The 27,636-nt window shown below is 43.7% G+C and overlaps 1 protein-coding gene and 1 long non-coding RNA gene across 2 annotated transcripts; one reads left to right on the top strand and one right to left on the bottom strand.

Moving 5' to 3' along the window:
- Positions 1 to 13: 13 nt before the first annotated feature.
- LOC143395402 (uncharacterized) lies at positions 14 to 15,096 on the bottom strand. The gene is made up of 3 exons (XR_013090769.2): positions 14,652 to 15,096; positions 10,540 to 10,591; positions 14 to 310 (listed from the first exon to the last, which is right to left on the bottom strand). It is a non-coding gene; the product is annotated as an uncharacterized LOC143395402 (long non-coding RNA).
- Positions 10,548 to 27,573, top strand: Strc (stereocilin). The gene is made up of 29 exons (XM_076850709.2): positions 10,548 to 10,599; positions 10,844 to 11,629; positions 11,718 to 11,742; positions 12,512 to 13,763; positions 14,762 to 14,824; positions 14,922 to 15,032; positions 15,201 to 15,367; positions 15,553 to 15,739; positions 15,877 to 15,992; positions 16,260 to 16,392; positions 16,741 to 16,923; positions 17,192 to 17,230; positions 17,393 to 17,560; positions 17,711 to 17,776; positions 18,243 to 18,368; positions 18,602 to 18,660; positions 19,675 to 19,798; positions 19,918 to 20,030; positions 22,815 to 22,950; positions 23,369 to 23,565; positions 23,745 to 23,835; positions 24,017 to 24,173; positions 24,808 to 24,977; positions 25,557 to 25,712; positions 26,251 to 26,393; positions 26,575 to 26,723; positions 26,978 to 27,075; positions 27,158 to 27,305; positions 27,485 to 27,573. Exons 1-29 carry the CDS (start codon positions 10,548 to 10,550, stop codon positions 27,571 to 27,573), a joined length of 5,304 nt encoding a protein of 1,767 aa, XP_076706824.1.
- The last annotated feature ends 63 nt before the right edge of the window (positions 27,574 to 27,636 follow it).

Below are 27,636 nucleotides of genomic sequence, written 5' to 3'. Positions count from 1 at the left end.
GAAGCACATCGAGGAAAGCAAATGAAACAGGGTTTATTTAAAAACAGGTAACATAGACTTCTCCTGCAAGGGAGAAGGGGGCCATAGGTGGTATCTTGGTATCCGGGACCCCCAAAAGACCACCAGAGACCAAGATCGATGTAAGCAGCAAAAAGGTGTTTATTGTGAGCTAGCTTGGTCCTTTGCACGCACACAGCAACTGGTGATGCTGAGAGGCCCCGAGCCCAGGGTTTGCAGCAGTTGTATACACTTTTTGGGGAAGGCAGGGACTTCACATACATCATAGCATCTCTTAGCAAATCATCACACACTGCGGGAAAATCAAACAACAACTCTTAAAACATGATTAGCACATTCACTGGCGGGAACAAGTTGGGTAGGGGTGATTGGTTACTATAAGAGGGAGATTCCTTTGAACTGATTGGTTTAAGCCACGAGGGGTGTACATGCTGAACTACATGGTTTCCCAACATGTTATCAACCAGCATAAACTACTGGGAGGATCATCTGGCATCCCAGGTATTTTCCCTGTCTCATGCTGATTGATGGTTGCTAGGGGATTGCTATGGATCCTCACCTAGCCTGACTTGAGTCAGGGACATCTGGTGCAGCAGATTTCTCCTGTTATTTGTAGATAAACAACTCAGCAGGGTGGGTATGTGCCTAAGAGTGCTCTGTGGGTTTTTCCAAGGACAAGGCTTTGCTCTGAGGTAGAGGCTAGTTTCTCAATTGCACTGTCCTTCCCATCCCCACACCTCTTCCCTTCCCCTCATTCTTTCTGCACAATCCAAAGTTCCTTCATTCTTCCCCACCTACCCTCCCCCCCCCCTTTATGGATTAGTGTCGCTTATCAGAGAAAACATTTGGCCTTTGGTTTTTTGGGTTTGGCTTATTTTGCTTAGCATGATATTCTCCAGCTCCATCCATTTACCTGCAAATGCCATAATTTCATTCTTCTTTAAGGCTGAATAATATTCATTGTATGTATCTACCAGCTTTTCTTTATTTATCTGTTGAAGGGCACCTAGGTTGGTTCCATAGTTTAGCTATTGTGAGTTGAGCTGCTATAAACATTGATGTGGCTGTATCACGTAGTATGCTGATTCTAAGTCCTTTGTGTATAAACTGAGAAGTGGGATAGCTCCTTGCTGTTGCTGTGGTTGCTTTGAACTCTTGATCTTCCTATACCGCAGCCTCCCAAGCTGCTGAGAATACAGGTGTGCGCCATTGCGCTCAGTGATTTCCATGCCTAGTCTTTTGAGGAAACTCCATACTGATTTCCATGGTGGTTACTAATTTACATTCCCACCAACAGTGTAAAGTGTTCCTTTTTCTCCACATCTTCTCAAGCAGTTATTATTATTTACAGTTTTCCTTATAACTGTCATTCTGAATGGTGTGAGATGAAGATAATTTGAAGTTATATATTTTATTTCTCCTTAAACTTTTGCCCACAAATTTCAGCAAGGTGGATCTTATTTACAATAATTACTACAGTGGTATTATATTTCTCTCATTCTTTCTATAATTCTAAATTGAAATTCTTTTATAAAGAAGTGTCCCTTCTCTGAAGTGAACATTTTAATTCTTTATCCAGATGGAAACAGTAATTTCACCAGTATAACAAGTTCTTAGCTTCTATAATGTGGGCTAGAAATACATGGAGTAGATTCAATTTATTTACTTAACAGGTAATTTATTTACTCCATTGTATCAGTAATAGTTGAAAGTACTTGCGGTACAACAGGGTCTAGTCTCTACTCAACAGTGTATACTATAGTCTAGTATAAGATTACACTCATATTTCTGCACTGAAAATTAGCTGTATTCTTCTGAGTGGTATAAGGGTAACTGAGGCTTCCCCATAAAAGCCTGCTGAGGACCAAATGAGGATACTTTATTGGACTGACTCCCTGTTTTTATTCCTTACTTCAATGAGAAAAAAACTGGAACTCTTTCCTGATCCTCTGTGTCTGTTTGTCATCACTTGTAAACAGAAGTTTTTACTGCTTCACTTCTTCCTCCAAAATCTCACACTGATTGCTCTTGTTGGCCAACTATAATATAGAAACATATAAGGAATAGAGCCAGGCAAACTGGCATATGCCTATAATCCCAGTGATTCAGAAACTGAGGCAGGAGGATCAAAAGTTTCAGGCCAGCCTGGGAAACTTAGGAAGACTCTCTTTCAAAAAAAAAAAAAAAAAACCTGGAAGAAAAACCTGGAAATCCATATGCAGCAAAATGAAATTAAACCCCTATCTCTCACCATGCACAAAACTCAACTCAAAGTGGATAAGGACCTAGGAAGTAAACCAGAGATCCTGTGCCTGTAGAAGAAAAAGTAGGCCCAAATCTTGATCATGTTGGCTTAGGCCTTGACTTCCTTAATAAGACTCCTAGGGCTGGGGTTGTGGCTCAGTGGTAGAACACTTGCCTGGCCCACGTGAGGCACTGGGTTCGATCCCCAGAACCACATAAAAGTAAACAAAATAAAGGTATAAAAGATATTTTTTTTTAAAAAAAAGACTCCTGTAGTACAAAAAATAATATGAAGAATCAATAAATGGGCTGGATTCAAACTGAAAAGCTTCTCAGAAAAAGAAACAATCAGTGAGGTGAATAGAGAGCCTACAGAATGGGAGCAAATTTTACCACATGCATGTTGATAGAGCAGTAATTTCCAGGATATATTAAAAACTCAAAAAACTTAACACCAAAAAAGCCAAATAACCCAATCAGTAAATAGGCTAAGGAGCTGAACAGACACTTCTCAGAGATGATAAACAATCAATCAACAAATATATTAAAAAATGTTCAACATCTCTAGCAATCAGAGAAATGCAAATCAAAACTTAAGATTTCATCTCACTCCAGTCAGAATGGCAGCTATTAAGAATACAAACAACACTAGTATGGCAATATATTAATCAATGGAAGTGTAACTGATGTGATTCTGCAATCTGTATATGGGGTAAAAATGGGAGTTCATAACCCACTTGAATCAAAGTGTGAAATATGATATATAAAGAACTATGTAATGTTTTGAACAACCAACAATAAAAAAAAAAACCCACACACACAAAAAAAGAATATAAACAACAATAAGTGTTGGCAAGGATGTGGGGAAAAAGGCACACTCATACTTTGCTGGTGTGACTGCAAATTGGTGCAACCAATTCTGGAAAGCAGTATGGAGATTCCTTGGAAAACTTGGAATGGAACCACCATTTGACCCAACTATCCCACTCCTTGGTTTATACCCACAGGACTTAAAAACAGCATACTACAGTGACGCAGCCTCATCAATGTTTATAGCAGCACAATTCACAATAGCTAAATTGTGGAACCAACCAAGATTCCCTTCAGTAGATGAATGGATAAAGACACTATGGTATATATACACAATGGAATATTACTCAGCATTAAAAGAGAATAAAATTATGGCATTTGCAGGTAAATGGATGGAGTTGGAGAGTATTATGCTAAGCGAAGTAGCCAGTCCCAAAAAAACAAATGCCAAATGTTTTCTATAATATGAGGATGCTGATCCATAATGGGGATGGGGTGAGGGTGGGGGAGCATGGGAGGAAACTTTAGATAGGGCAAAGGAGAGGGAGAGTAAGGGAGGGGCCAGAGGGATAGGAAAGATGGTGGAATGGACATCATTACCCTAAGTACATGTATGAAGACATGAATGGTGTGACTCTACTTTGTGTATAACCAGACACAAAAAATTGTTCTCTATATATGTACTATGTTTTGAAATGAAATATGCTTTTGAAATGAAATGAAATATGCTTCATTTTGAAATGAAATATGCTTTCCTATATAACAGATTCGAATAAATAAATAAATAAAATCCTATTTTTTAATGTATGTGTATGTATGTGTATATATATATATATATATATATATACACATACATACACACACACACACATACATACACACACACCACACATACATATATTAAAAGGGCTAGGAATGTAGCTCTGGTGGTAGAGTGGCTCAGTGGTAGAACACTACCACTTACACATGCTAAGAATTGCCTAGCATGTGTAAGGCCCTGGGTTCAGTTCCCAGGACTGTAAAAACAAAAACAGGGAAAATAATTCTGGGAAATTTATTCAAGTTTAACTAAATCGACAAAGTTCAAAACTACCACAGATTGTTTTGATCATGTACCTTTATTAACTCATCAAGTCCAAAGTTTTTAATTCTGTAAATATTTCAATGAAATTGACACAGGTACATTAAAATAATTTGGAAATCATAACATATATCCTTTGTATATTTTTCATATATATATATATATATATATATATATATATATATATATATATATATGTATACACACACACACACACACACACACACACACACATATATTCAGGGTTGTGGATGTGACTCAGTGGTAGATTTAGCATGCTCAAGGGCCAGAGTTCAATCCCTAGCACTACAAATATAAAAAAATATATTTTTTCTGACACCCCAATTATTCACCTATTACTTTTCTCAAAAGAATATAACTCTAAAAACATGATGTTTACTTCAAAAGTTAACATAAGTAGTATATTTGTTGCTCAGTTTAATTTTTTCTGTGTCCCACCTCAGGCACAATGGGACTTACTGGGTTAAATTTTTCTTCTTTTTTTTTTGGTTGTATGACCTCTTTTTAGGTTTTCCTGTAGCTGGTTTCTGTCTACTTGGTTTTTGCTGGCCATCTTCTTCTTTCGAAGTTTTTTTTTAATTTTTATTTTTATTCCAAGTTTTAAACGTGTGGTCCTCAGCCATTTTTGCATCTTGCACTACAAATTCTAACTAGTTTTATTCATTTTGTTGTTGGTGGTGGTAGTTTTCATTTGTTTGTTTGTTTGTTTGTTTTGTTTTCAATGCTGGGGATCCAATCCAGGGCTTCATGAATGCCAGGCAAGCACTCTACTGCTGAGCTATATCCCCACCTTTGCGATAGTTATGTTCTATAAAGTTGGTGCAAACAACTGAATTAGTGAATACTGAACCATCACTGCTAAAAGAAATATGGGGTTAGGCTCTTGTGAGATTTCTCATCACATTTTTTTTTTTAAATATATTTTTTAGTTTTAGGTGGACATAACACCTTTATTTTATCTATTTTTTTAAATATTTATTTTTTAGCTGTAGTTGGGTACAATCTTTATTTTATTTATTTATTTTTATGTGGTGCTGAGGATCAAACCCAGAACCTCGCATATGCTAGGTAAGTGCTCTACTTCTGAGCCAAAACCGCAGCCCTTTTTATATATTTTTATATGGTGCTAAGTATTGAACCCAGTGCCTCACACGTGCTAGGCAAGTGTTCTACCACTGAGCCATAACCCCATTCTTTCTGGCCACATTTTTATCAAATTATCATACATAAACTTGTTTCCTTATGTGTTTCTATTTAAAGACATTTTATTTAATGTCTGTTCATTTGTTGACATTGGACTCATGGCCATCAGCTCTATAATTCATCTGTGAATGAATTTTATCTAAAACATTTTCTCTTGGGGCTGGGGTTGTGGTTCTGCAGTAGAGAGCTCACCTCGCACGTGCAATACCCTGGGTTTGATCCTCAGCACCACATAAAAAATAAATAAGTGAAATAAAGGTGTTATGTCCACCTAAACATGTACTATGTACATGTGTCCGACTACAACTAAAAAATAATTATTAAAAAGCAACAACAAACAACATTTTCTCTGTAAGGCACATCATTGCCTACTTGCACTTAAGAATACCACACAACACTTCAGGACTGAGCTTGAGGGCCATTTTAAACAGCGAAATCACCAACAAAAATCACAAAGCTATAAAAAATGTGGCACCAAAAAAAAATATATATATATATATAGATAGATAGATAGAGAGAGAGAGAGAGAGAGAGCATGAGAGCTAAAACAAAAGGCAGACCATTACTTTGTTTGACCTTAACTGGCAATTTGTATGTCAGGTAACTCAAACTTTTCACAGTGTTGCACATGTCTGTGAGGAACCTCAAAAGCACTATAAGTATTGAATTTGGTATTACAAATAAATTTAGTGATGAGGTGAATTCACTACCACAGAACTTGTAAATAATGAGGATCTACTATAAATTCTGTGAGTTGGAACTTCAGATCTTATAACACTACCATCTCAACGTGCAATTTCTAAGTTGCCTCAACAGAAAGATTGTTAAGGATAATTTGCTGCTCTTAAATTCTTTGGTCAGTCACATCTGCTGGACAGAACTCATCACCTGAGCTCACCTAACTGCAAGAGATCTGGAAAATGTGGGGAATACTTGAGTTTCTAGTAAGTAACAAATATTTTAGTTACAAAATCAAACCAAAAGGGAGAAAAATAATCTACTTTACAAAGGAAGTTATTTATTCTTGTCAGTCAGCAAGTGCCCTTTTGGAACGTTTTGGGAAGTAAGGAAATTTCAGGGTTCTCAGCTCCTTTGGCTTCCCCAGGTGTATCCATTCCAATTGCCAGATCACAGTCATTCCACCAGTCTCATCCATTCACTTTAGCAGGACACATGATTACTTTTTTGTTCTAGACCCCTGTAATTTCAGTTTGCTGGTTCTGTTTGTCTTTCTTTTTGGTCATTTACAGATTGAGACTTGCCTTGTTATTGTTGAACCTTAGCAAATTATTAGTAGTAATCAACATAATCAAAAAGCCTAATAAATTTGCCATAAACTCTAAGCTCTTGGTTAGCATATAGTCTAAATTCTTATTAGCAAGATAATTACTTAACCAACTGCTTACTCCAGCATCATGTGGACAGCCAAGAAAATTCTGCATCTGGTTTGAGGGAGTCCTCATTGTTCCCATCCCTGTTTCACTCAAAATGTTCTATCTAGTCAGCCCTTTCTATCCACATGTTCCACATCTGCAGATTCAATCACACATGGGTATAAAATATTCTTAAAAAATTTCATCTGTGCTCAACAGATACAGACTTTTTTATGTCATTATCCCCCAAACAATATAAGAACTATTTGTATAGCATTTACAATGTATTAGATATTGTCATTTGCCGAAGGCCGGCTGGTAGCAAAATAACCGGGGGATGACAAACAACTTGTGTACGTTGATACAGCAGGAGTAGGAGCCGTTTATTGTAGGACAGGAGTGGTATTTATACATTCCACACAGCTTATCTTAATTAGCATAAACTAGATATAGCAGTCAACCAATAAGAAATCTCCACATTAATGGCTCGCTGGCGCCACCCCACAAACCACTCCCTCTGGCATTTTGCCAGGCGCCATCCAGACTTGTTTACAGACTCTAACATTTCTCTGGCAAAATGCCAGGCGCCATCCTGACTTGTTTACAGACCTTAACAGTCAGTAATCTAGAGATGATTTAAAATACACAGGAGGATGTATATAGGTCATAAGCAAATACTATTCCATTTATTTATTTAATTAATATTTATTTTTTAATTGTATTTTATTTATTTATATGTGGTGCTGAGAATTGAACTCAGGACCTCACATGTGCTAGGCGAGAGCTCTACCACTGAGCTATAACCCCAGCCCAAATACTATTCCATTTATATAAGGATTTTGGGCATCTGCATGTTTTGGTATCCTTGGGGGGTCCTGGAATATTCAAGAGGTGACCATATTTGTTCTAAAGGTCTTTCACTCAAGATACTTTTTCTGGCTAATAATTTTCTGTATTAACTAAGACACTTTTTAAATAAAATAATTCATTCTGAATAATACTAATAGCAACACTATTATTACTCTGATAATAGTATAATGCCAGATTCGTGGGACCCCAATAGACTTCCAGGAGCCAAATCTGATGCAATCACACAAGAGTCTTTATTGCAAGCTCGAGCCTGGACTCACAACCATTTCTGACACAAAGGTATGGAGGAGTGAATCCTGGTCCTTTGTTCAATGAGGATTTATATTTATGCGTCACAACATCATATAGCAAATCATTTCACACCGCAGGAAAGTCAAACAACAACTCTTAACATTGATTTGCACATTCACTGGCGGGAACAAGTTGGGTAAGGGTGATTGGTTAATACAAGAGGGGAATTTGTTTGAACTGATTGGTTTAATCCTTGAGGGGTGTACGTGCTAAACTACATGGTTTCCCAACATGTTATCAACCACCATAAACTACTAGGGGGATCACCTGGCATCCCAGGTGTTTTCCCTGTCTCATGCTGATTGGTGGTTGCTTGGGGGTTGCTATGGGTCCTCACCTAGCCTAACTGAGTCAGGGATACCTGGTGTCTCCTGTTATTTGCAGACAAACAACTCAGCAGGGTGGGTATGTGCCTAGGAGTGGTCTGTGGGTTTTTTCCAAGGACAAGGGTCACACCCCCTTCCTTGGACAGGCTTTGATTTCTCAAAAATGGAGTCACATCAGTTTCTCAATAGTAATAGTAACAGTAAATATTTTGTACTAGTACATGGCAAAATAGATGCTTAATCTTTGTTGAACAAATGCAGACACTGTACTAAGTACCTTGTATGTTTGTGTGGTGGGGGATCAAACTCAGAGCCTCATGTATGCTAGGCAAGTTCTCTGTCACTGAGATATTCCCCAGCTCTTTTACTAAGTATTTTAAATGCATTTTCGAATTTAATCCTCATTACAACTCTATACTAGTAACTTTTACTTTTTGTATAAAAGATTTCTGTGACCCAGGAGTTTAGAAATGGCCCCAAGAACATACAGCTCGTAAATGTTAGAGCCAGGATTTGAACCTAGCCCATCTTATTTTTTGCTACCCCATAGGCAAAAGAGAAAGCGGGGGTGTGGGATTGGGAATTTATTATAAGGGAGTTATTATAGAATCAAGGGCAGAAAATCAGGTGAACTGCGGGATGAGCTGAAACCAAAAACTAGGAAGCTTTTGGCAATACGAGTCATTTTTTCTCTCTGATTCTCCTCTCTGCTTTTCAGATTAGATAGGGTACTTTTTAAAAATATTTTTTTAGTTGTCAATGGAAATTTATTTATTTATTTATGGTGCTGAGGATCAAACCTAGGGCCTCACACATGCCAGGCAAGTACTCTACCACTGAGGTACAACCCCAGCCCCAGATAGGGTACTCTTGATGAACAAAAGGGAAATATTGAAAATAATGATACAACTGATCATCTCACGGGTCCCTGCTTTTGACTGGCTTTGGAAAATCCCAGCACTATCCCAACTCCCTTAGTAACTTGGGGCAAATCATTCCATTTCATTGGCCTCAATTTTCTTGTGTATAAAATGAGAATTTTGTACCAGAGATTTCTTTGTGTCACTTCCACCTCTAAAATTCTGTGATTCTCAGTATTGATAATGGAGTTGAATGTGTAGGTTTGGTGAGAAGATGAGGAAGGGTGCTTAGAAAAGAGAGACAGAAAAAAGGTTTGGGGGGAACCTCAGTGTTAATTACTGTTTAGAGTAGGAGTCAAGTAAAGAGCTTTGGAAAGATATAAAGAGAGATAGAAATAACTTTTAACCCTGATCACCAGCTTATTTTGAATAGGATCCTTCTGAGTAATCCAAGGATTCTATGAGCAATCCAAGAGGGAATAGTAACTCCTTGCACAGTGATTAATATGGTTTATCTCTTAGATTTTTTTATAGGACTTTCACCTAGGCTACAGAACCAGAGACAAAGAGAAACCCCAAATATATGAATGTCTAATAAGAAAGTCACATCTCTCTGGGTCTGTTTTCTTCTGATGTGTAAATTGAAAGGTTTGGTCTCTGTGATCTCTGGGTCCTGTTCATATCTTAACATTTTTGGGTTCTTGGTTGAATCTAAAGCAGCTCCCTTTTCTGAATGATCCATCTTTGGGCCAGACCTCTGTTGTCATTCCCCTCTTTTTCGGTACCAAGGAATGAACCCAGGGGCACTAACAACTGTGTGCCATCCCCAACCCTTTTCTCTTTTTTATTTTGAGACAGGGCCTTGCTAAATTGCTGAGGCGGGCTTTGAACTTGTGATCCTCCTGCTTCAGCCTCCTGAGCCATTGGAATTACAGGTGTGTACCACGCACCATGTCTGGCATCATTCCTCCTTTCAGTTTATACCTGACTGCCCAGTTCTTTTCTTTGTAGCCTCCTTCCTTCCTCAATTTCCTTGAATCCTACTTGCATTTTAAGCTCCTTTGCATCCTCTTTGTTTTCTTACATTTTTCTACAGACCCCCAGATTACACATATGATCTCCAGTTCTCTGTTTCTATGTCTGCTTACTTCTCTTTGCATCCCTGGCTCCCAATTCAAAATAACTCCTTGGGTTCCTCCAAGGGCCTCCTGGAATCTCCTATCATTGGTTTCTCTCACAGAAACACACCCTTTCCAGAGCTAAAGGATCAGGTATTCAGTGGCTCAGGTGACAAATCTGCTGTCAGGTTACAGATATTGTTTCTTGAAAGACCACACTACCGTGTCAGTGGAGCCTCAGGCTGCCTATAGTGCCCTTCCCTCACCTGGCTATTCCACACAAGGTGAGAATAACCAGAACTCACCTCTAGTACCAGTGCTTACCTGGAAACATGGCTCTGAGCTTCTGGCCCCCACTGCTGCTCCTGCTGCTGTCCTGCACAGGTGAGAGATACAGAGAACAGTGTTGAGGATTAAGGGGAGGGTTGCTTAGAAAGAGATGTAAGAATGTGTAGGTTAACCAGATAGGGAAAAAAAAATACTAAAGGGACAAGGAAGAGGGGCAGAGACTGTTGCCAACGAAAGGGACCTCACTTCATCTTTACATGCAGGCAGGGAATTGTGTTCAGGGGCAAGGCTGACTGGGCTTTTTCTCCCTATTAGTGACCTCTGTTTTCTCTCCTTACAGTGACTCTGACCCCTACTGGACCTCAGTCCCTGGACCCTGGTCTCTCTCTCTTGAAATCATTCCTCTCTACTCTGGACCAGGCTCCCCAGAGTTCCCTCAGCCGTTCACGGTTCTCTGCATTTCTGGCCAACATTTCTTCATCCTTTGAGCCTGGGAGAATGGGGGAGGGACCAGTGGGAGAGCCCCCACCTCTACAGCCCCCAGCTCTCCGGCTCCATGATTTCCTAGTGACACTGAGAGGTAGCCCAGACTGGGAGCCAATGCTAGGGCTGCTGGGGGATGTGCTGGCACTGCTGGGACAGGAACAAACTCCCCGGGACTTCCTGGTGCACCAGGCAGGTGTGCTGGGTGGCCTCGTGGAAGTACTGCTGGGAGCCTTAGTTCCTGGAGGGCCCCCTGCCCCTACACGACCCCCATGCACCCGTGATGGTCCCTCTGACTGTGTCCTGGCTGCTGACTGGTTGCCTTCTCTGCTGCTGTTGTTAGAGGGCACACGCTGGCAGGCCCTGGTGCAGGTGCAGTCCAGTGTGGACACCACCAATGCCACAGGTCTCAATGGGAGGGAGCCAGCCCCTCACTTTTTGCAGGGTTTGTTGGGCTTGCTTACCCCAGCAGGGGAGTTGGGCTCTGAGGAAGCTCTTTGGGGTGGTCTGCTACGCACAGTGGGAGCCCCCCTCTATGCTGCCTTCCAGGAAGGGTTGCTCCGTGTCACTCACTCCCTGCAGGATGAGGTCTTTTCCATTCTGGGCCAGCCAGAGCCTGATGTCAATGGGCAGTGCCAGGGAGGTGAGTGATGCTGGGTAGGGGGCTTGGATGAGGTAGAGCAAGATGGGTGAGATTGGGGTAGTTCTCTTTCTTGCTCTTTTCCTCCTAGGTAACCTTCAACAGCTGCTTCTCTGGTAAGTAACAAAAGACCAGTTCTGAGGGGTTGGGCCTGGGAACTCTGGAGTTGGAGGCTGAAGACATCAGCCTATAGAGCCAAGGAGAAAACTGATGGGAGGAGTGTGGCTTAGGGGTTTTGGAGTGTGAATGTCTGGGTTAGGGTTCTTTGTCCATCTCTTCCTAGACACGTAGCCTTGGGGGTGTTAGATACTCTTTGTCTCAGTTTCCCCATTTGTAAAATAAAGATGATAATATTAGTTACTGCAGAGTTGTTGTAAGGTATGAAATGAGTTGACATTGTATGTATAAACTGCTTAGAACAGTACCTGGCTTAATAAACTTAAGCTAATAAAGATGGGGTATGGAAAAAGAAGACTAAATTCCTCTACTCCCTTACTAATTCAGAACATCAGTGTCAGCGTAGTTAGGCATATTCAGTTGCTAGGCAGATTTCCTGATATGAGGCCAATCAAGGATTGAATTTAAGCTACCTAAAACCAGATGAAAAAAAGGAGAAAGGAAGGAGTCAGGTAGACAGAACGGAGTCCAACTGGGGCTGTTCCTAGATGATTTTGTGCTTTGGCAGCACAGCTCTCTCCTTTTCTTCATCCTAGCATTTAACCCAGTAACACCTACACTCTCAGGAACCTCATTTTTGAGGTTCCTCATTTTTGGAAAAGCCTATGCTTTTCACGCCCCCTGCAGGGCTCTGGGGTAGGGTCATACTCTTCAGTTGGAAGAAATGTGAACTAACCAGATCCTGCCTGCTCCTCCCTCTGCACCCAGGGGCATCCGGCACAATCTTTCCTGGGATGTCCAGGCGCTGGGCTTCCTATCTGGATCGCCACCCCCACCTCCTGCCCTCCTCCACTGCCTGAGCACCGGTGTGCCTCTGCCCAGGACTTCCCAGCCCTCAGCCCACCTCAGCCCTCGCCAACGACGAGCCATCTCTGTGGAGGCCCTCTGCGAGAATCACTCAGGCCCAGCACCACCCTATAGCATTTCCAACTTCTCCATCTACTTGCTCTGCCAGCATGCCAAGCCTGCCACCCCACAACCCCCTCCCAGCACTGCTGCCATCTGCCAGACAGCTGTGTGGTATGCAGTCTCATGGGCACCAGGTGCCCAAGGCTGGCTACAGGCCTGCCATGACCAGTTTCCTGATCAGTTTCTGGATGCAATCTGTAGCAACCTCTCCTTTTCAGTCCTATCTGGCTCCAATCGCCGCCTGGTAAAGCGACTTTGTGCTGGCCTGCTCCCACCTCCCACCAGCTGCCCTGAAGGCCTGCCCCCTGTACCCCTCACCCCAGAGATCTTCTGGGGCTGCTTTTTGGAGAATGAGACTCTGTGGGCTGAACGACTGTGTGTGGAGGCAAGTCTACAGGCTGTGCCACCCAGCAACCAGGCTTGGGTTCAGCATGTGTGCCAGGGCCCAACCTCAGATGCCACTGCCTTCCCACCCTGCCACATTGGACCCTGTGGAGAACGCTGCCCAGATGGAGGCAGCTTCCTGCTGATGGTCTGTGCCAATGACACCATGTATGAGGCCCTGGTGCCCTTCTGGCCTTGGCTAGCAGGCCAGTGCAGGATAAGTCGTGGGGGCAATGACACTTGCTTTCTAGAAGGGCTACTAGGTCCCCTTCTGCCTTCTCTGCCACCTCTGGGTCCATCTCCACTGTGCCTGGCCCCAGGCCCATTCCTGCTTGGCATGCTATCCCAGTTACCACGCTGTCAGTCCTCTGTGACGGCCCTTGCTCACCCCACTCGCTTGCACTATCTCCTGCGCCTGTTGGCCTTTCTTCTGGGTCCAGGGGCTGGAGGGACTGAGGCCCAAGGGATACTGGGCCAGGCCCTGCTGCTCTCCAGTCTCTCAGACAACTGCTCCTTCTGGGATGCTTTCCGCCCAGAGGGCCGGCGCAGTGTGCTGCGGACAGTTGGGGAGTACCTGGAACAGGAACAACCAACCCCAGCAGACTTCGAACCCACTATCAGCCTTAGCTCTGGCATGAGCAAGATGGAGCTGCTGTCTTGCTTCAGTGTGAGTGAGTTTCCCTTGGGGGAAAGTTCCTGGAATAAGGGAAGGACCTCCAGGGGAATTCCTTCAATGTGAGAGGCAGGAGAATATATTTACAGTGATGTAAGCACACAATTCTAGAGTCTGACAGGCTCGGGTTCACATCTTAGTTCCATGATCAACCTTGGAAAGGTTATTTAGCCTCTCTGAGCAATATCTTTCTCTTCTTATCTATTAACTAGGAGTAATAATGGTGCCAATCCCTTAGGGGGCTTGTAAGGATTACATGAGATAATACATGCTGACATGCTGTGGGCTTAGCTCACTGTATGATACATAAGCATACAATAAATGTTATATTATAATTATTCTTTTGCATTCTTTGATTCTCCCCCTTTCTGCTCCAGAAAGAAGAGGAATCAAGTTAGAGGGCTCTAATACCCTCCCTACCAAGTTAGAACTGGGGGTTGGCAGTATATAGGAAGGTAAATCGGGAATGAGGAAGATTCAGGGGGACTACAAATCAGAAGGCTTGGGCTGGGTTCAATTATGCCATAAATTAGTGTGATCTTCGATAAGTAGATCAGTTTTTCTGGGCTTCAGATTCTTCTCTGTAGAGTGAAAGGGCTTAAAATATGTTAAATACCATATTTCATTCATTGAGTATCTGTTATGTGCAAGGCACTTTGCTAGGTTCTATTGGGTATATAAAGATCCTTGACCCCACATTAGGGCCCCCTTTTTTAAGCTCTGGCTTCAAGGAAATGGAATCGGGTAGACTGGTAGTAATTTGGTTTAGATGTACAAATACTTGTTGAGCCAACTGTGGACCTGGCATGGGAGAGGACATGGAAAAGCTTAGAACATGGACCCAGACTTAATGGGGTTCAATCTCTGAAGAGACACACATACTTGCTTCAAATGGAGGATAATCATCCCTGCAAGTTGAGTTTGGGTGCCTGGGGAAGCTGCAGGAGGACAGAAGAGAGGCTATCTTGGTATCTTGTCTTTTTCCCCACCAGCCTGTGCTGTGGGATCTGCTACAGAGGGAGAAGAGTGTTTGGGCCTTACAGATTCTAGTGCAGGTAACAGGTGGAGGGGTGCAGGGGTGGACTAGGTGACAGCCATTGCCTGAAGTCCTTGTCCAGTGAGGTCATGCCCACCATGATCTCCTGTTCCCAGGCATACTTGCACATGCCCCCAGAAAATCTCCAGCAGCTGGTACTTTCAGCAGAAATGGAGGCTGCACAGGGCTTCCTGACACTCATGCATCGTTCCTGGGCCCAGTTGCAGGTGGGCATAGAGGGAGGAGGGAGCAATGATGGAGGGCAATCTAGGGATGAAGTTTGCTTGGAACCTAGTATTCCAGAGGCTTGCCTTAGTGGGAGAAGGAACTCCAGAGAGGAGATGGCAAGAATACTGAGCATCTCCAGAGCTAGCATCCATTCCTGTGTCTCCCAGGTGCCCCCATCCGAGGAGCAGGCTGTGGGTCGCCTGACAGCCCTGCTGCTCCAGCGGTACCCAAGCCTTACCTCCCAGCTCTTCATTGACCTGTCACCACTCATCCCCTTCTTGGCTGTCTCTGACCTGATGCGCTTCCCACCATCTCTATTGGCCAATGACAGTGTGTAAGCACCACTCCTCCAGTTTTCATTAGTATCAGGCCATCCCCATGACCCTAGTAGCCCTGTCCATAACTCCTCCCTGTTAAATTGATGACAGTCTCCTTTCCTTCCATGAGAGCAGGGCTACAGAAGATCAGGGGACAAAAGTTTGGAATAGGTTAAGGGTTAAGACCCATTATTCTCCATAGCCTGGCTGCTATCCGGAATCACAGCCCAGGGATGAGGACTGAACAAAAGGAGGCCCTGGCAAAACGACTTCTGGCTCCTGAACTGTTTGGAGAAGTGCCTGCCTGGCCCCAGGAGTTGTTGTGGGCAGTACTGCCCCTGCTCCCCCACCTCCCTCTGGAGAACTTTCTGCAGCTCAGCCCTCACCAGGTATGAAAATCATCTTCTTTACTTGACTGGCCTGTCTTCTGGTAGTTGGGATAGGAATCAGTGACATGTCTCCTAGTGGGCCCCTCCCTGTAAGTGTTCTATAGTGCCCCAACACAGGATGACCCTCCCCATCTTAGATCCAGGCCCTGGAAGATAGCTGGCCAGTGGCAGGTCTTGGGCCAGGGCATGCCCGACATGTGCTGCGCAGCCTGGTGAATCAGAGTGTTGAGGATGGTGAGGAGCAGGTACGCAGGTGAGTGTTTGTGGGAACAATGATCAGACCAGATGGGAGAGGAAGAGAGGCAGGTATAGCTGCCATGTGGATTGGTGTTCTAGGAAGGAAGGGGAAAGAGAGTACACAACGGGTCTAGGCAGTGTAAGGCTCCAGGAGAGACACTTACATATGGTGCCCACATTTCCTAGTTTATGCATCAAATTGTCTATGCCACATACTCACATAGTCCCTATCTTAGTACTAGGCTCAGTAATCACATGAAGGCCAGTTTCATGCTCTCCTCAGACTTGGGTCCCTTGCCTGTTTCCTGAGCCCTGAAGAGTTGCAAAGTCTGGTGCCCCTGAGTGATCCAATGGGACCAGTAGAACAGGGGTTGCTGCAATGTGCAGCCAATGGGACCCTCAGCCCAGAAGGACGGGTAAGCCCCTTGACATAGGCCTATAAAACTCCAGCCTTTCCCTGAGATGTGTGGATGACTTGCCTGATTTTACCAACCAAGCTCAAGCACAGAGATACCAACCCCTTCCCTACCTCTGATACCTTCATTTCTCCCTCCATGGTCATTCTTACCTGTTACTACCTCTTCTTGGCCCTACCCTATCTGGTCTGTGGTACCCCAAAACGTCCTTTGCCATCTTGAACTTAATCTACTCTGGTCCCATCCCTGGTTCCAAGGAAAGGTCCTTGGAAATCTGGGTGTGGTATTAAAGAGGAGGTTAAAATCCATCTGTCCCTCTCTCCAGTCTCAAACCTTCTTTGGTTACAGGTGGCATATGAACTTTTGGGGGTTTTGCGCTCATCTGGAGGAACTGTGCTAAGCCCCAGGGAGCTGCGAGTCTGGGCCCCTCTCTTCCCTCAGTTGGGCCTCCGCTTCCTTCAGGAGCTGTCAGAGCCCCAGCTTAGAGCCATGCTTCCTGCCCTTCAGGGAACCAGTGTCACACCTGCCCAGGTGGGCCTGTCTTACTCTCTAGTGTCACATTCTGGAGCCCTAGTCAAGAGACTCACATTTAGGGACAACATCAGCCCCTTCTTTCCCTGGGTGAGCACTAAAGGTGAACCTTATCCCAATAGGGTCTTCCTCATTCCTCTTCCTTAGCTCAAGAAGGACCCTGACTCATGTTGGTCACTGGGGATGGTTGAGAGGGAGCTGGAAGTTTTGGAGAGCAGGCCCTAGGACCCTGTTGAGGACTATTGTTTTCTATTTCATCCTATCCCAGGCTGTTTTGCTCCTTGGACGGCTCCTCCCTAGACATGATGTGAGTAGCAGCCCTCTGGAGATCAGCAGCGCTCTGGAGATCTCTGTCCCCTTTACCCTGCCCTCTCAGTCCCCCTCGTACCTATTGCCATGCTGCATTGTTACTGTTGTCTTCCCACCACTCTACCTCTTCCTCAAACCTCTTGTCTTTCTTGCTCCTCAGCTGTCCCTGGAGGAGCTCTGCTCCTTGCACTCTCTGCTGCCAGGTCTTGGTCCCCAGACCCTCCAGGTCATTCCTAAGAGGGTACTGATTGGGGCCTGTTCCTGCCTGGCCCCTGAACTGTCGCGCCTCTCTGCCTGCCAGACCGCAGCATTGTTGCAGACCTTTCGGGTATGAGTGTAGGAAGGATGAGACCATCAGGGATATGGGTGCCAGTTGGGAGGAGGGAAAATTTCTTATAATCAGGGAACCTCCCTACCCCATACTTACCAATTACTTTACATACAAACTTATACAAATACATTACTGATTCTCATGCAGATGAAAGATGGTGTTAAAAATATGGGTACAATAGGTGCCGGTGCAGCTGTGTGTATCCCTGGTCAGGTATGTGTGAGATCTCCCAACTGAGCTCCTCTCTGTGTACTGGGGCAGTTGCATCTGGATAGTGTTGCCTTGCACACTTGCCTTGCAGTGGTCTGAAAACTCAAGTTAGCTCTGTGCCCACTTAGATATTAGTAGTTCTTCCCAGTTCCAGATACAGGACAGCATGATCCCATCATCCTACAATGTCAAAGCCAGAAGTTCCTGATAATTTTTAAGCCAACCACCACACTTTGAGATGAAAACACCAAGATTCAGAGAAACTAAGGGACATTAGCTTTTCAGGTGCCCAACTAGCAGCAACCCTTAACTACAATAGATGTTTATGTATTCATGGCTACAGTGGCAAATGCCATTCCATCACTATCCTAGCTTTGGTTCCTTTCTATGCCTGTGACTCCCCTTCTCTGAGGGGTGAGTGCAGACCCTCTCACCTCTTACTACACTGCTACACCCATCACACCAGCAGCCCATCCCCACCACGTGGCCAGATTGCCTGCTTCCCCTGCTCCCATTAAAACTTCTACAACTGGACACTGCGGCTCTTCTGGCAAACCGAAGACGTTACCGGGAGCTGCCCTGGTCTGAGCAGCAGGTAATTCTCTCACTTCTTCCTCTCAATCTCTTCCATCTTCTTTACCCACCCTTTACCCTATTTGGTGGCTTATCCATAGGGTAATTTGTAATAAAATCTCTCTCTCATTCTGTCTTTTATTTGGAAGAATAGGGACTGGTATGGCCTACAGAGTGGAGAGGCAGAACTGAGTCCCTAACATCTTAGGCATTATCTTTGCTGGGAAGCAACTCTTCTTTTTTTTTCTCTTGTAGGCACAGTTTCTCTGGAAGAAGATGCAGGTGCCCACTAACTTGACCCTTAGGAATCTGCAGTGAGTAATTTGTGTTGAGCGGTCAATTTAATCTAACTGACGTTTTGTGTGTGTGCGTGTATTGGGGATCAAACCCAGGGCCTTGTACACACTAGGCAAGTATTCTACCATGGAGCTACATCCCCAGTCCCCCACTAATATTTTTTAAAAATTCTTACCATGTGTCAGGTACTTTATGATATGCAAGGGGGGATACAGGGATGGATAATTCATAGTCCAGCCTCATCAGCATTCCTCTGGTTCTCCCACCCCCATGCCCTTCTGTCCTTTTACAGTGCCATGCCCATCCTGACTTAGAGCTAAGGAACTCAGAAGAGCTGAGTTCAGGTCCCCATCACTTACTTGTGCTCTTAGGCAAGTCATTTAACCTCTCCAAGCGTCAACCTTTTCTTTAATAGAAAGAGAATTAAAATGTACTTACCTCATAGGTAGTAATGACAAGGCAGGGGTTGCATTTGTAACTCTGGTAGAGCACTTACCTAGCATGTATGAGGCATTGAGTTTGATCCTTAGCACCACATAAAATAAATAAATAAAATAAAGGTATTGTGTTCATCTATAACTAAAAACAATGACAAGTCCTGTAAGATATTTAATATAGTATCTGGTCCAATACAAACTCCCAATAGACATTTGATGTTATTTGTTTATTTCAAGGTAACTTCAGAGCCATTGGCCAAGCAAAAACAAATAGGAGTAAATAGGTTTTAGTTTATCCACACCCATAATAAAAGAGCTAGGGGCTTCAGAACTTAAATACATAGTTCTTGTCTCTGTTTACCACACTTCAGGTAGATTGATATTGGGAATGTCAATTGACCTCTCTAAATCTTTATTTTCTTCTCTGATAAACAATGATGATATTATGGAAAGTTAATGAGAAGATATGTGTATGAACATTTCTCCAACTGTAAATGATCATATATGAACATCTGTCTTTGTGTTAAGAGTGCTGATATCAAGGAGCAGACAGGCTGTGGCATGTATTACATTTACCCACTCTCACTCCCACAGGGCTCTGGGAAACCTGGCAGGAGGCATGTCCTGTGAGTTTCTGCAGCAGATCAACTCAATGGTAGACTTTCTTGAAGTGATACACATGCTCTATCAACTGCCCACTGGGGTTCGAGGGAACCTGGTAAGAGAGGGTACTTGGGCAGTAACTAGCAGGAACACCAAGACTGGGACCCTGGGTGCAGAAACCTAGAACCCATGCTTGGCTATGTACTGACCCTGCTTCCCCACCCTGTCCCATAGAGGTCCTGCATCTGGGTGGAACTCCAACGGAGGATGACAATGCCTGAGCCAGAACTGACTACCCTGGGGCCAGAACTGAGTGAACTTGACACAAAGCTACTACTAGATTTACCGTAAGCTCTATGGCTGGAGGTACTGGATCCTCAGAAAGCTCAACTAGAAGATCTGCCCTTAGGAAATGCCCAAGAGGAAGAAGTTTTCTGTATGGTGGTTTCCTGATATTATTTATAGCCCAAAGTAGAGGATTCTATTCAAAGTTGCTCTTTGTATTGCCTGGCTCCCAGAATATGGCCCCAGCATAGGACAGGGGAAGAAGACAACATTGAGCTGTGACTTGCCAAGTAATCTTGATATAACCCAGGCCACATTAATCAAATAAGAGTATCTGAAATGAGGGAGGCAATGGTCCAATTCTGCAGACTGCAGCTCTGCAGACTACAATTTCCAAAGGATTGTAATCTTCTTAGGGCTTTGTGTTCTCTATATGTTGAGGAGTGGAAAAAATATATGGAAAACATGATAAATGCCTTCAAATCCCTGAGGGGCTATCAAATAGAATGTATAAGGGCATATTTCTGAATAGTTCCATAGGGCAAGATGAGGACTGTAAGATAGGAAAATGACAAAATCCAAAATAGTGTGGTCTGGGAAGAGGGAATGAAGGGGAGGGCAGCACATGGATGACATTGATCCTTTCCCAGTGCATTCTTTCCCCATGACAGAACAATCCCTAGAAAGGAAGCCAAAGTATTGATCTATCCCCAAATAAATCCTTTCCCAGTGACAGTACAACGGGACCCTGAAGATAAAGAGATAAGCACTGAACATTGACCCCAGACCCTCCATTCTTCTCCAAGTAAAAATATTGCCCAGTAAAATTTCAAATTCTCACAAATCTGTTTCCTGAGTGCCCAAACTGACATGCTCTGTTAATAATTAAGTCACCTCTCAGAGTAACCTATATATATGCACAGACTCCCTCTTTAGCGAGTAGCTCATTTTCTACCAGGAAAGTGGGTCCATCAGATGTGTGATTTCATTGCTGAATAAAGGCTGTGCTGATCCATGAAGTTTGCACCTGGCTTGGTCCTTTTGTACTAACAAGGACTAATGAGTTAAAAACAAACTTTTATATAATATGTGGAAAATTAAGGTAGGGCATTCTTTTTTTTATAAAGTCTGATTGAATTTATTCACTTGCTACTAAGACCTAGATAATCAATTATTTCAAGGCAATGAAAGGAGAAATGGTTTCTGAGTTCTAATAAAACACATCAACAACAACTAACACAACTCTGTAATTACTGAGATTATTTGTTAGTTGTTTGGGGCAATTTAATTTTTAATTTGTTTTAATTAGTTATACATGCAGTAGAATATATTTATGCACTTTGATATATTATACATAGATGGGATATAATTTCTCATTTTTTAAAAAAATATTGTTTAGTTGTAGATGGATATAATATCTTTATTTTATTTTTACATGGTGCCAGGGATCAAACCCAGTGTCTCACGCATGCTAGGCAAGCGCTGTACCACTGAGCCACAACCCCAGCCCCATAGTTTCTCATTTTTCTGAGTGTACATGTTATAGAATCACATTGGTCATGCAGTCATATATATATACATAAAGTAATAATGTCTGTTTTGTTCTATCCTTCCTATCCCCCATCCCTTCCCCTCCCCTCCCTTCACTTCCCTCTACCAATCTAAGGTAACTCTGTTCTTTTCTAGTGACTCTTCCTTATTGTGAATTAGCATCCACCTATTAGAGAAAACATTCAGCCTTTGGTTTCTTGGGATTGGCTTATTTCACTTAGCATGAGATTCTTCAACTCCATCTATTTTCCGGCAAATACCATAATAGTAATAGTCCAGTGTGTGTGTGTGTATGTATGTTTCACATTTTCTTTATCCATTCATCTACTGAAGGACATCTAGGTTGTTTCCATAGTTTAGCTCTTGTGAATTGAGCTGCTATAAACATTGATGTGGCTGCAACACTGTAGTATGTTGATTTTAAGTCCTTTGGGTATAAACTGAGGAGTGGGATAGCTGGGTCAAATGGTGGTTCCAGTCCAAGTTTTCAACCATAGGAGCTATTCAATCCTAAGCTGGGTGGCTCTGTGGCAGAAATGCTATGGAGCAGAGTCAAGTATGAGTCGGGAGGACCAGATGAACCTAAGCCCTCTCCATCACAGAGATCCTAAGAGCTTATGAATATCTCCCTGATATGTTTATTTTCCCATTTTTGATCCCATTTCACCTCACTGCCATCTGAACTGTAAGTCAGAGTGGGAGAAGGAAGGGTTATAGTGGTCCAGGGGATGTGGTGATGGTAAAAAGCTGTTGACTCCATATATGCATTTTTATATGCCTTTCCATCGATTTTGACTCTCGTATATAACTGGTCCAGTTCCAGAATTTGCAACCTTTTACAGAGTATAGGATATCACTTTGATTTCTGGGCAAAAGGGCTTTTTTTTGTTTGTTTGTTTTTATTAATGCCATTCAAATCCACTTAAATATGATGGTTCTCTGAGATAACTTAGAATCCCAAGGGCATGGATGAGGTGAAAGATTAAGACCATGAATCAGAAATCCTCATTTGTGAAAACTTGTGAAGAATTTTAATAACTAATATCTAGAGCTTTGGAGTCCATTAGATCAGGTGAGATTGTTATTTCTTTTTAGGAAGACAAGAAATAGGTCACTCTCTTTGTTCTCTCCCTTCAAGCAAACAGTGAGAATTTGTTCAGGGCTGTTTGATATCAGTTCCTGTTCATGGTCACAGGGCTTGATCTAGTCACATAAATTATCTGGGGAATGTGGGGTCCTTTCTCAACTTGGCTCGGTTCCAAGTGAGTGCACCTGTTGTCTAATTGCTATAATAGGATCCAGTTGATGGACAGACTGTCTGATGAATCTATTATGTTGGTGGTAGAGCTGGTACAAGGAGCTCCAGAGCAGCTGCTAGCACTGACCCCAATCCACCAGGCAGCCTTGGCAGAGAGGGTACTACAAAACCTGGTAAGAGTTCATGCTTCCAGATTCAGATCTGTTACCCTTGGCAATGTGTACCTTTCAAACAGTGTTCTCTGTGTTCTAACCCCTACTTCCCTCTCCTTGCTGCTAAATAGGTTCCTATGTATAAGGCATTATCCCCTTAGATCTGTCTCTTGATTCTACTCCTTGATAATCTGCTTCATGTTTCTTGTCCATACCCCTTGAAGTTCAAGAAATCTCTTGGATTCCACCTTTCAGTCTTTATGCCTCCTCATATCTGGGATCATTCACTATTTTTAAAAAGTGAACAAAGGCAATGAGCTCACAAAGATGCTAACTTGGGAGAATGAGGGAGGGAAGGTCAAGGGGCTTGGTGTCTGGATCAAAGAGGCTGGTACTCTGAGTAGAGATAAATTGTCCAAGGATTGATACTCTTCTCCAGGCTCCAAAGGAGACCCCAATCTCAGAGGAAGTGCTGGAGAAACTGGGTCCCTTGGTTGGATTCCTAGGGATAGAGAGCACACGGCGAATTCCCCTACCAATCCTGCTATCCCATCTCAGTCAGCTGCAGGGATTCTGCCTAGGAGAGACGTTTGCTACAGAGCTGGGATGGCTGCTGTTACAGGAGCCTGTTCTTGGGTATGGACCTTTGAGAACTTCAGATTCTAACTTACCCTATACCCAGCCCCTCAACCATCATCTTCAGGGGCAGACTATTCCATTTGCTTAAGTCCTAAGTTCTCCCAATCCTAGCATATCCTCTTTTTTTCCATAGTTCCCTCAACTCCCTAGCCCATGATCTTCTTGCTGTCCCCCAGGAAACCAGAGCTCTGGAGCCAGGATGAAGTAGAGCAAGCTGGACGCCTAGTATTTACTCTGTCTACTGAGGATATTTCCTTGATCCCCAGGGTGAGATGAAAGAACAAAGGAGAGTAAATGCATAGAGGGGACTATAAGCTGGTATTGGGGATCTTAGGCCAAAAAGTGTGCAGTCTGACTCTGGAAAGTACTGCTGACAGACATAGCAGCTGCAGCGACTGGCCCTGATCCTGTGTGGCTCTCCCCACCTTCCCTTTCCTCTGTCATGCAGGAGGCTTTGGGTCCAGAGACCCTGGAGCGGCTTCTAGAAAAGCAGCATAGCTGGGAACAGAGCAGAGTTGGACAGTTGTGTCGGGGGTCACATCTTACTCCCAAGAAAGCAGCCCTGGTAGCTGGGTTTGTGCGGCCAGCTGCTGAGGATCTTCCAGGTGAAGCTACCCAAATACTCATATGTCCAGCAGGCCATACAGGAGAGGGTCTCAAACAATGATGCAGTCAGAAGTCTGGCCTCTAGAGCTGGGGTTTTAGCTCAGTGGTGTGCTGAGTCCTTAGAGCAAATTCGCAAATCTGTGGTAGCAAGTTTGGTTTGGTAATTTACAAAACAAAATGATTGGAGGGATGATATTCAAATTCTTTTCTAGTTCTAAGGTTCTGTGATTCTGGGAGTTTGTAACCCATTAGGTTTTTAGTCTAGGACTCCTAAATCAGTTCTTCCTGGGCTATGTGTGGAGCTCTCTACTGAGATTCCCCAGAAGAAAGAAGACTACTTGGGAGCTAGAAATTCTTTGGAGTTAGATACCTGGATTCTAATTTAGCTTTGTCATTAAATTACTGGGCAACTTCTTCAGTAGTGCATTTATGAAATCAGCCCTTGTTCCTCTTCAATCACTTATTGTTCTAATATTCTCTGAGCCCTATAAATCTCACCCCATAATCATTCCTTGACTCATACCTGCCTACACTACCCCACCCTCCAAAAGTTGGAAAGGTCATTCATCTACAGATATCTCTCTGGGCATATTTTAATACTATACTGACCCCCAGACCTGCCTTTTTACTCAGAACCTGTACCAAGTTGTGCAGACATAAGGGGGACCTTCCCAGCAGCCTGGTCTGCAACACAGATTGCTGAAATGGAGCTCTCGGACTTTGAGGACTGCCTGGCACTATTTGCAGGAGATCCAGGACTTGGGCCAGAAGAACTACGAGCAGCCATGGGCAAGGCAAAGCAGGTTAGGGATAGAGAAGCCAGTAGGAGTTGCTGGGGGGAAAACATGAGGAAGTTGGTTGAGAGTGTTATAGGACACAAGAAAATGGGGAGTTGGGTGAGAGGGGAAGAAACAGGAGATTAAAGGGTTAGAGGGTTTTGGATCACAAATAGATCAGAGGGGATCAATGTTGAAGAAAGGAGCTAGAATAGTGGATAGAGAGACTAGAGTAGTGGGAATTAAATTTAGTGTGTATTAAACCATCTGAGTGGCAGGTTTTTAAAATGCTGTTCCTGGGGTCCCATATTAGACTAAGAATCTCAGGTTGGGTCTAGGAATCTACATTTTAACAGATACATCAGTGAGTCTGGTGTACTTGAAGGTTTAGAACTCATAGACTAGAGTTTTCTTTTTTCTATTGATACTCTAATTTTTTAGTCCCAGAAACTATAATCCAATTCTCTCATTTTACAGTTGAGGAAAGTAAAGGTAAGTGATTTGCCCAGTGTTCCACAGCTAAGGTTAGAGACAAGACTAAGACCCAACATTCTGACTCCTAGTGCAGTGCTTTCTCCATTCACATTATTCCTCTTTTTTACCTAGTTGTGGGGTCCCCCCCGAGGATTTCGTCCTGAGCAGATCCTGCAGCTGGGCAGGCTCTTAATTGGTCTAGGAGAACGAGAGCTACAAGAGCTGACCCTGGTAGACTGGGGAGTGCTGAGCACCCTGGGGCAGATAGATGGCTGGAGTTCTGTCCAGGTAATACCTTCTCTCCTCCCTGCCACTTCCCCAAAATCCATCCCATAGACCCAGGCCTATAGGTTACCCAAAGTCCAAGGAATTTTTTCTTGTGACCCTCCCTGACCATTCTTTTTTAAAAGTATGGTGCTGAGAATCAAACCCAGTGCCTCACATGTGCTAGGCAAACACTCTATACCACTGAGCTGCAACTCCAGCCCCTCCCTGACCATTCTTTCTGTCATTTCTCAGTAGCTCACTCTAGCTATCTAAGGAACTCGGTGATTTATTCACAGTGAGGTCCTGGACACATAATATTCTCTCCTGCCTCTTTTTCTTTTGCCTCCTTTTTTTCTCCCCCCCCCCTCCTTTTTTTCTTGAGCAGTGGGTATCTTTAACCTTCCCTCTTGGCCATTGGATCTGCTGAAAGAGCCAGGTCTGGGATTTTTTTTTAAAAAAGGATATGGTCCAGTAGCAGCTACCTAATCCCCTAATAACTTCCTTATTCAATAATTCCCCATGATTTCTCTTATCCTATGTGCTTGTGCCTCCACTCTAGCTCCGGGCTGTGGTATCCAGTTTCCTAAGGCAGAGTGGTCGGCACGTGAGCCACCTGGACTTCATTCACCTGACAGCACTGGGTTACACGCTCTGTGGACTACGACCAGAGGAGCTACAACATATCAGCAGTTGGGAGTTTAGGTCACCTGTAGAGGGGTTGTGGGTGATGGTGCTGAGGTGAAGGTGGGCTCTCTGGGGAGGGAAGGATTATGAAGAGGTAGTCCCATGAAAAAAGGGAGATCATTTGAAATCATCTCTTTCCCTCTTAACCACAGCCTCTATCACTGAAGCTGAATTTTCCTTTCTTCCCTCTTTTCCACAGCCAAGCAGCTCTCTTCCTGGGCAACCTGCATCTCCAGTGCTCTGAGGAACAGCTGGAGGTTCTGGCCCACCTCCTTGTGCTGCCTGGTGGTTTTGGCCCAGTCAGTAACTGGGGGCCTGAGATCTTCACTGAAATTGGCACAATAGCAGGTGGGGAGGCTGGACTCTAAATGTTGGTGCTAAATTTCAGGATTTGGTTTCCATATCATGGGTGGACTGGGTGGAGGACTGCTTTGGACTTCTTAAAGCAGAAGTCTGAGAAAATGTTTAGGTAAGGAGTTGGAGACAATGTTAGAAGAGGTAAAGTAATTTGGGAATAGTTGGAAGGGAAGTTTTAGGTTTGAAGAGAAGGGAAGAGACATGACAGTCTATGACATTTAGATGAATCCTGCTTCCTTCAATAGCTGGAATCCCAGACCTGGCTCTTTCAGCACTGCTACGGGGACAGATCCAGGGGCTGACCCCTCTGGCCATTTCTGTCATCCCTGCTCCTAAATTTGCTGTAAGTTGTTGCATTGGGGTCTGGGTTGACAACAGGAGAACCAAAGTTACATGTATACACTAACTCCTATCCCCACTTCCAGGTGGTGTTCAATCCCACCCAGCTATCAAGTCTCACCAGTATTCAGGCTGTTGCTGTCACTCCTGAGCAAATGGCCTATCTGAGTCCTGAGCAGCGACAAGCAGTTGCATGGGCCCAGCATGAGGGGAAGGAGAGCCTAGAACAGCAGGGTGAGTTTCTGACCCTCTATATCCTGATTCACAATATAAACCCTAATTTGGTGCTGCCTGACCCATAGAGTCTGCCTAGGGAGATCCTTGGAATGAAGGGGTCTATAGGAAGAGAACTTGTTTCCAAGTACCATTGGCTCCTGGGAAGCAGAGTTGTGATATTCCTCTATTCCTCATAGGGCGAAGTTCAGCCTTGGGCCTCCAGGAGTGGTCACAGTCCTCCTGGGTTCTGGTATTGACCATCAGCTTCACTGGGCACCTGCTATGAGCCTGTCTCTACAGTTAAGAGAGATTATTGAGCAAGAAACCTTACATCATATGAATAAAGTGC

Source organism: Callospermophilus lateralis, chromosome 3 (genome assembly GCF_048772815.1).
Source record: "Callospermophilus lateralis isolate mCalLat2 chromosome 3, mCalLat2.hap1, whole genome shotgun sequence".
Classification (NCBI taxonomy): domain Eukaryota; kingdom Metazoa; phylum Chordata; class Mammalia; order Rodentia; family Sciuridae; genus Callospermophilus; species Callospermophilus lateralis.
The sequence above is the reverse complement of the archived record's forward strand: the minus strand, read 5'-3'. Positions and strand labels throughout refer to the sequence as shown.

Bases quoted from the DNA above. Each gene is read 5' to 3' on its own strand.
- Strc (XM_076850709.2), top strand. From the start codon at position 10,548: ATGGCTCTGAGCTTCTGGCCCCCACTGCTGCTCCTGCTGCTGTCCTGC. The intron at 16,393-16,740 runs GTAAGCCCCTTG...CTTTGGTTACAG, and splicing joins CCCTCAGCCCAGAAGGACGG to GTGGCATATGAACTTTTGGG. The intron at 16,924-17,191 runs GTGGGCCTGTCT...ATCCTATCCCAG, and splicing joins CCAGTGTCACACCTGCCCAG to GCTGTTTTGCTCCTTGGACG.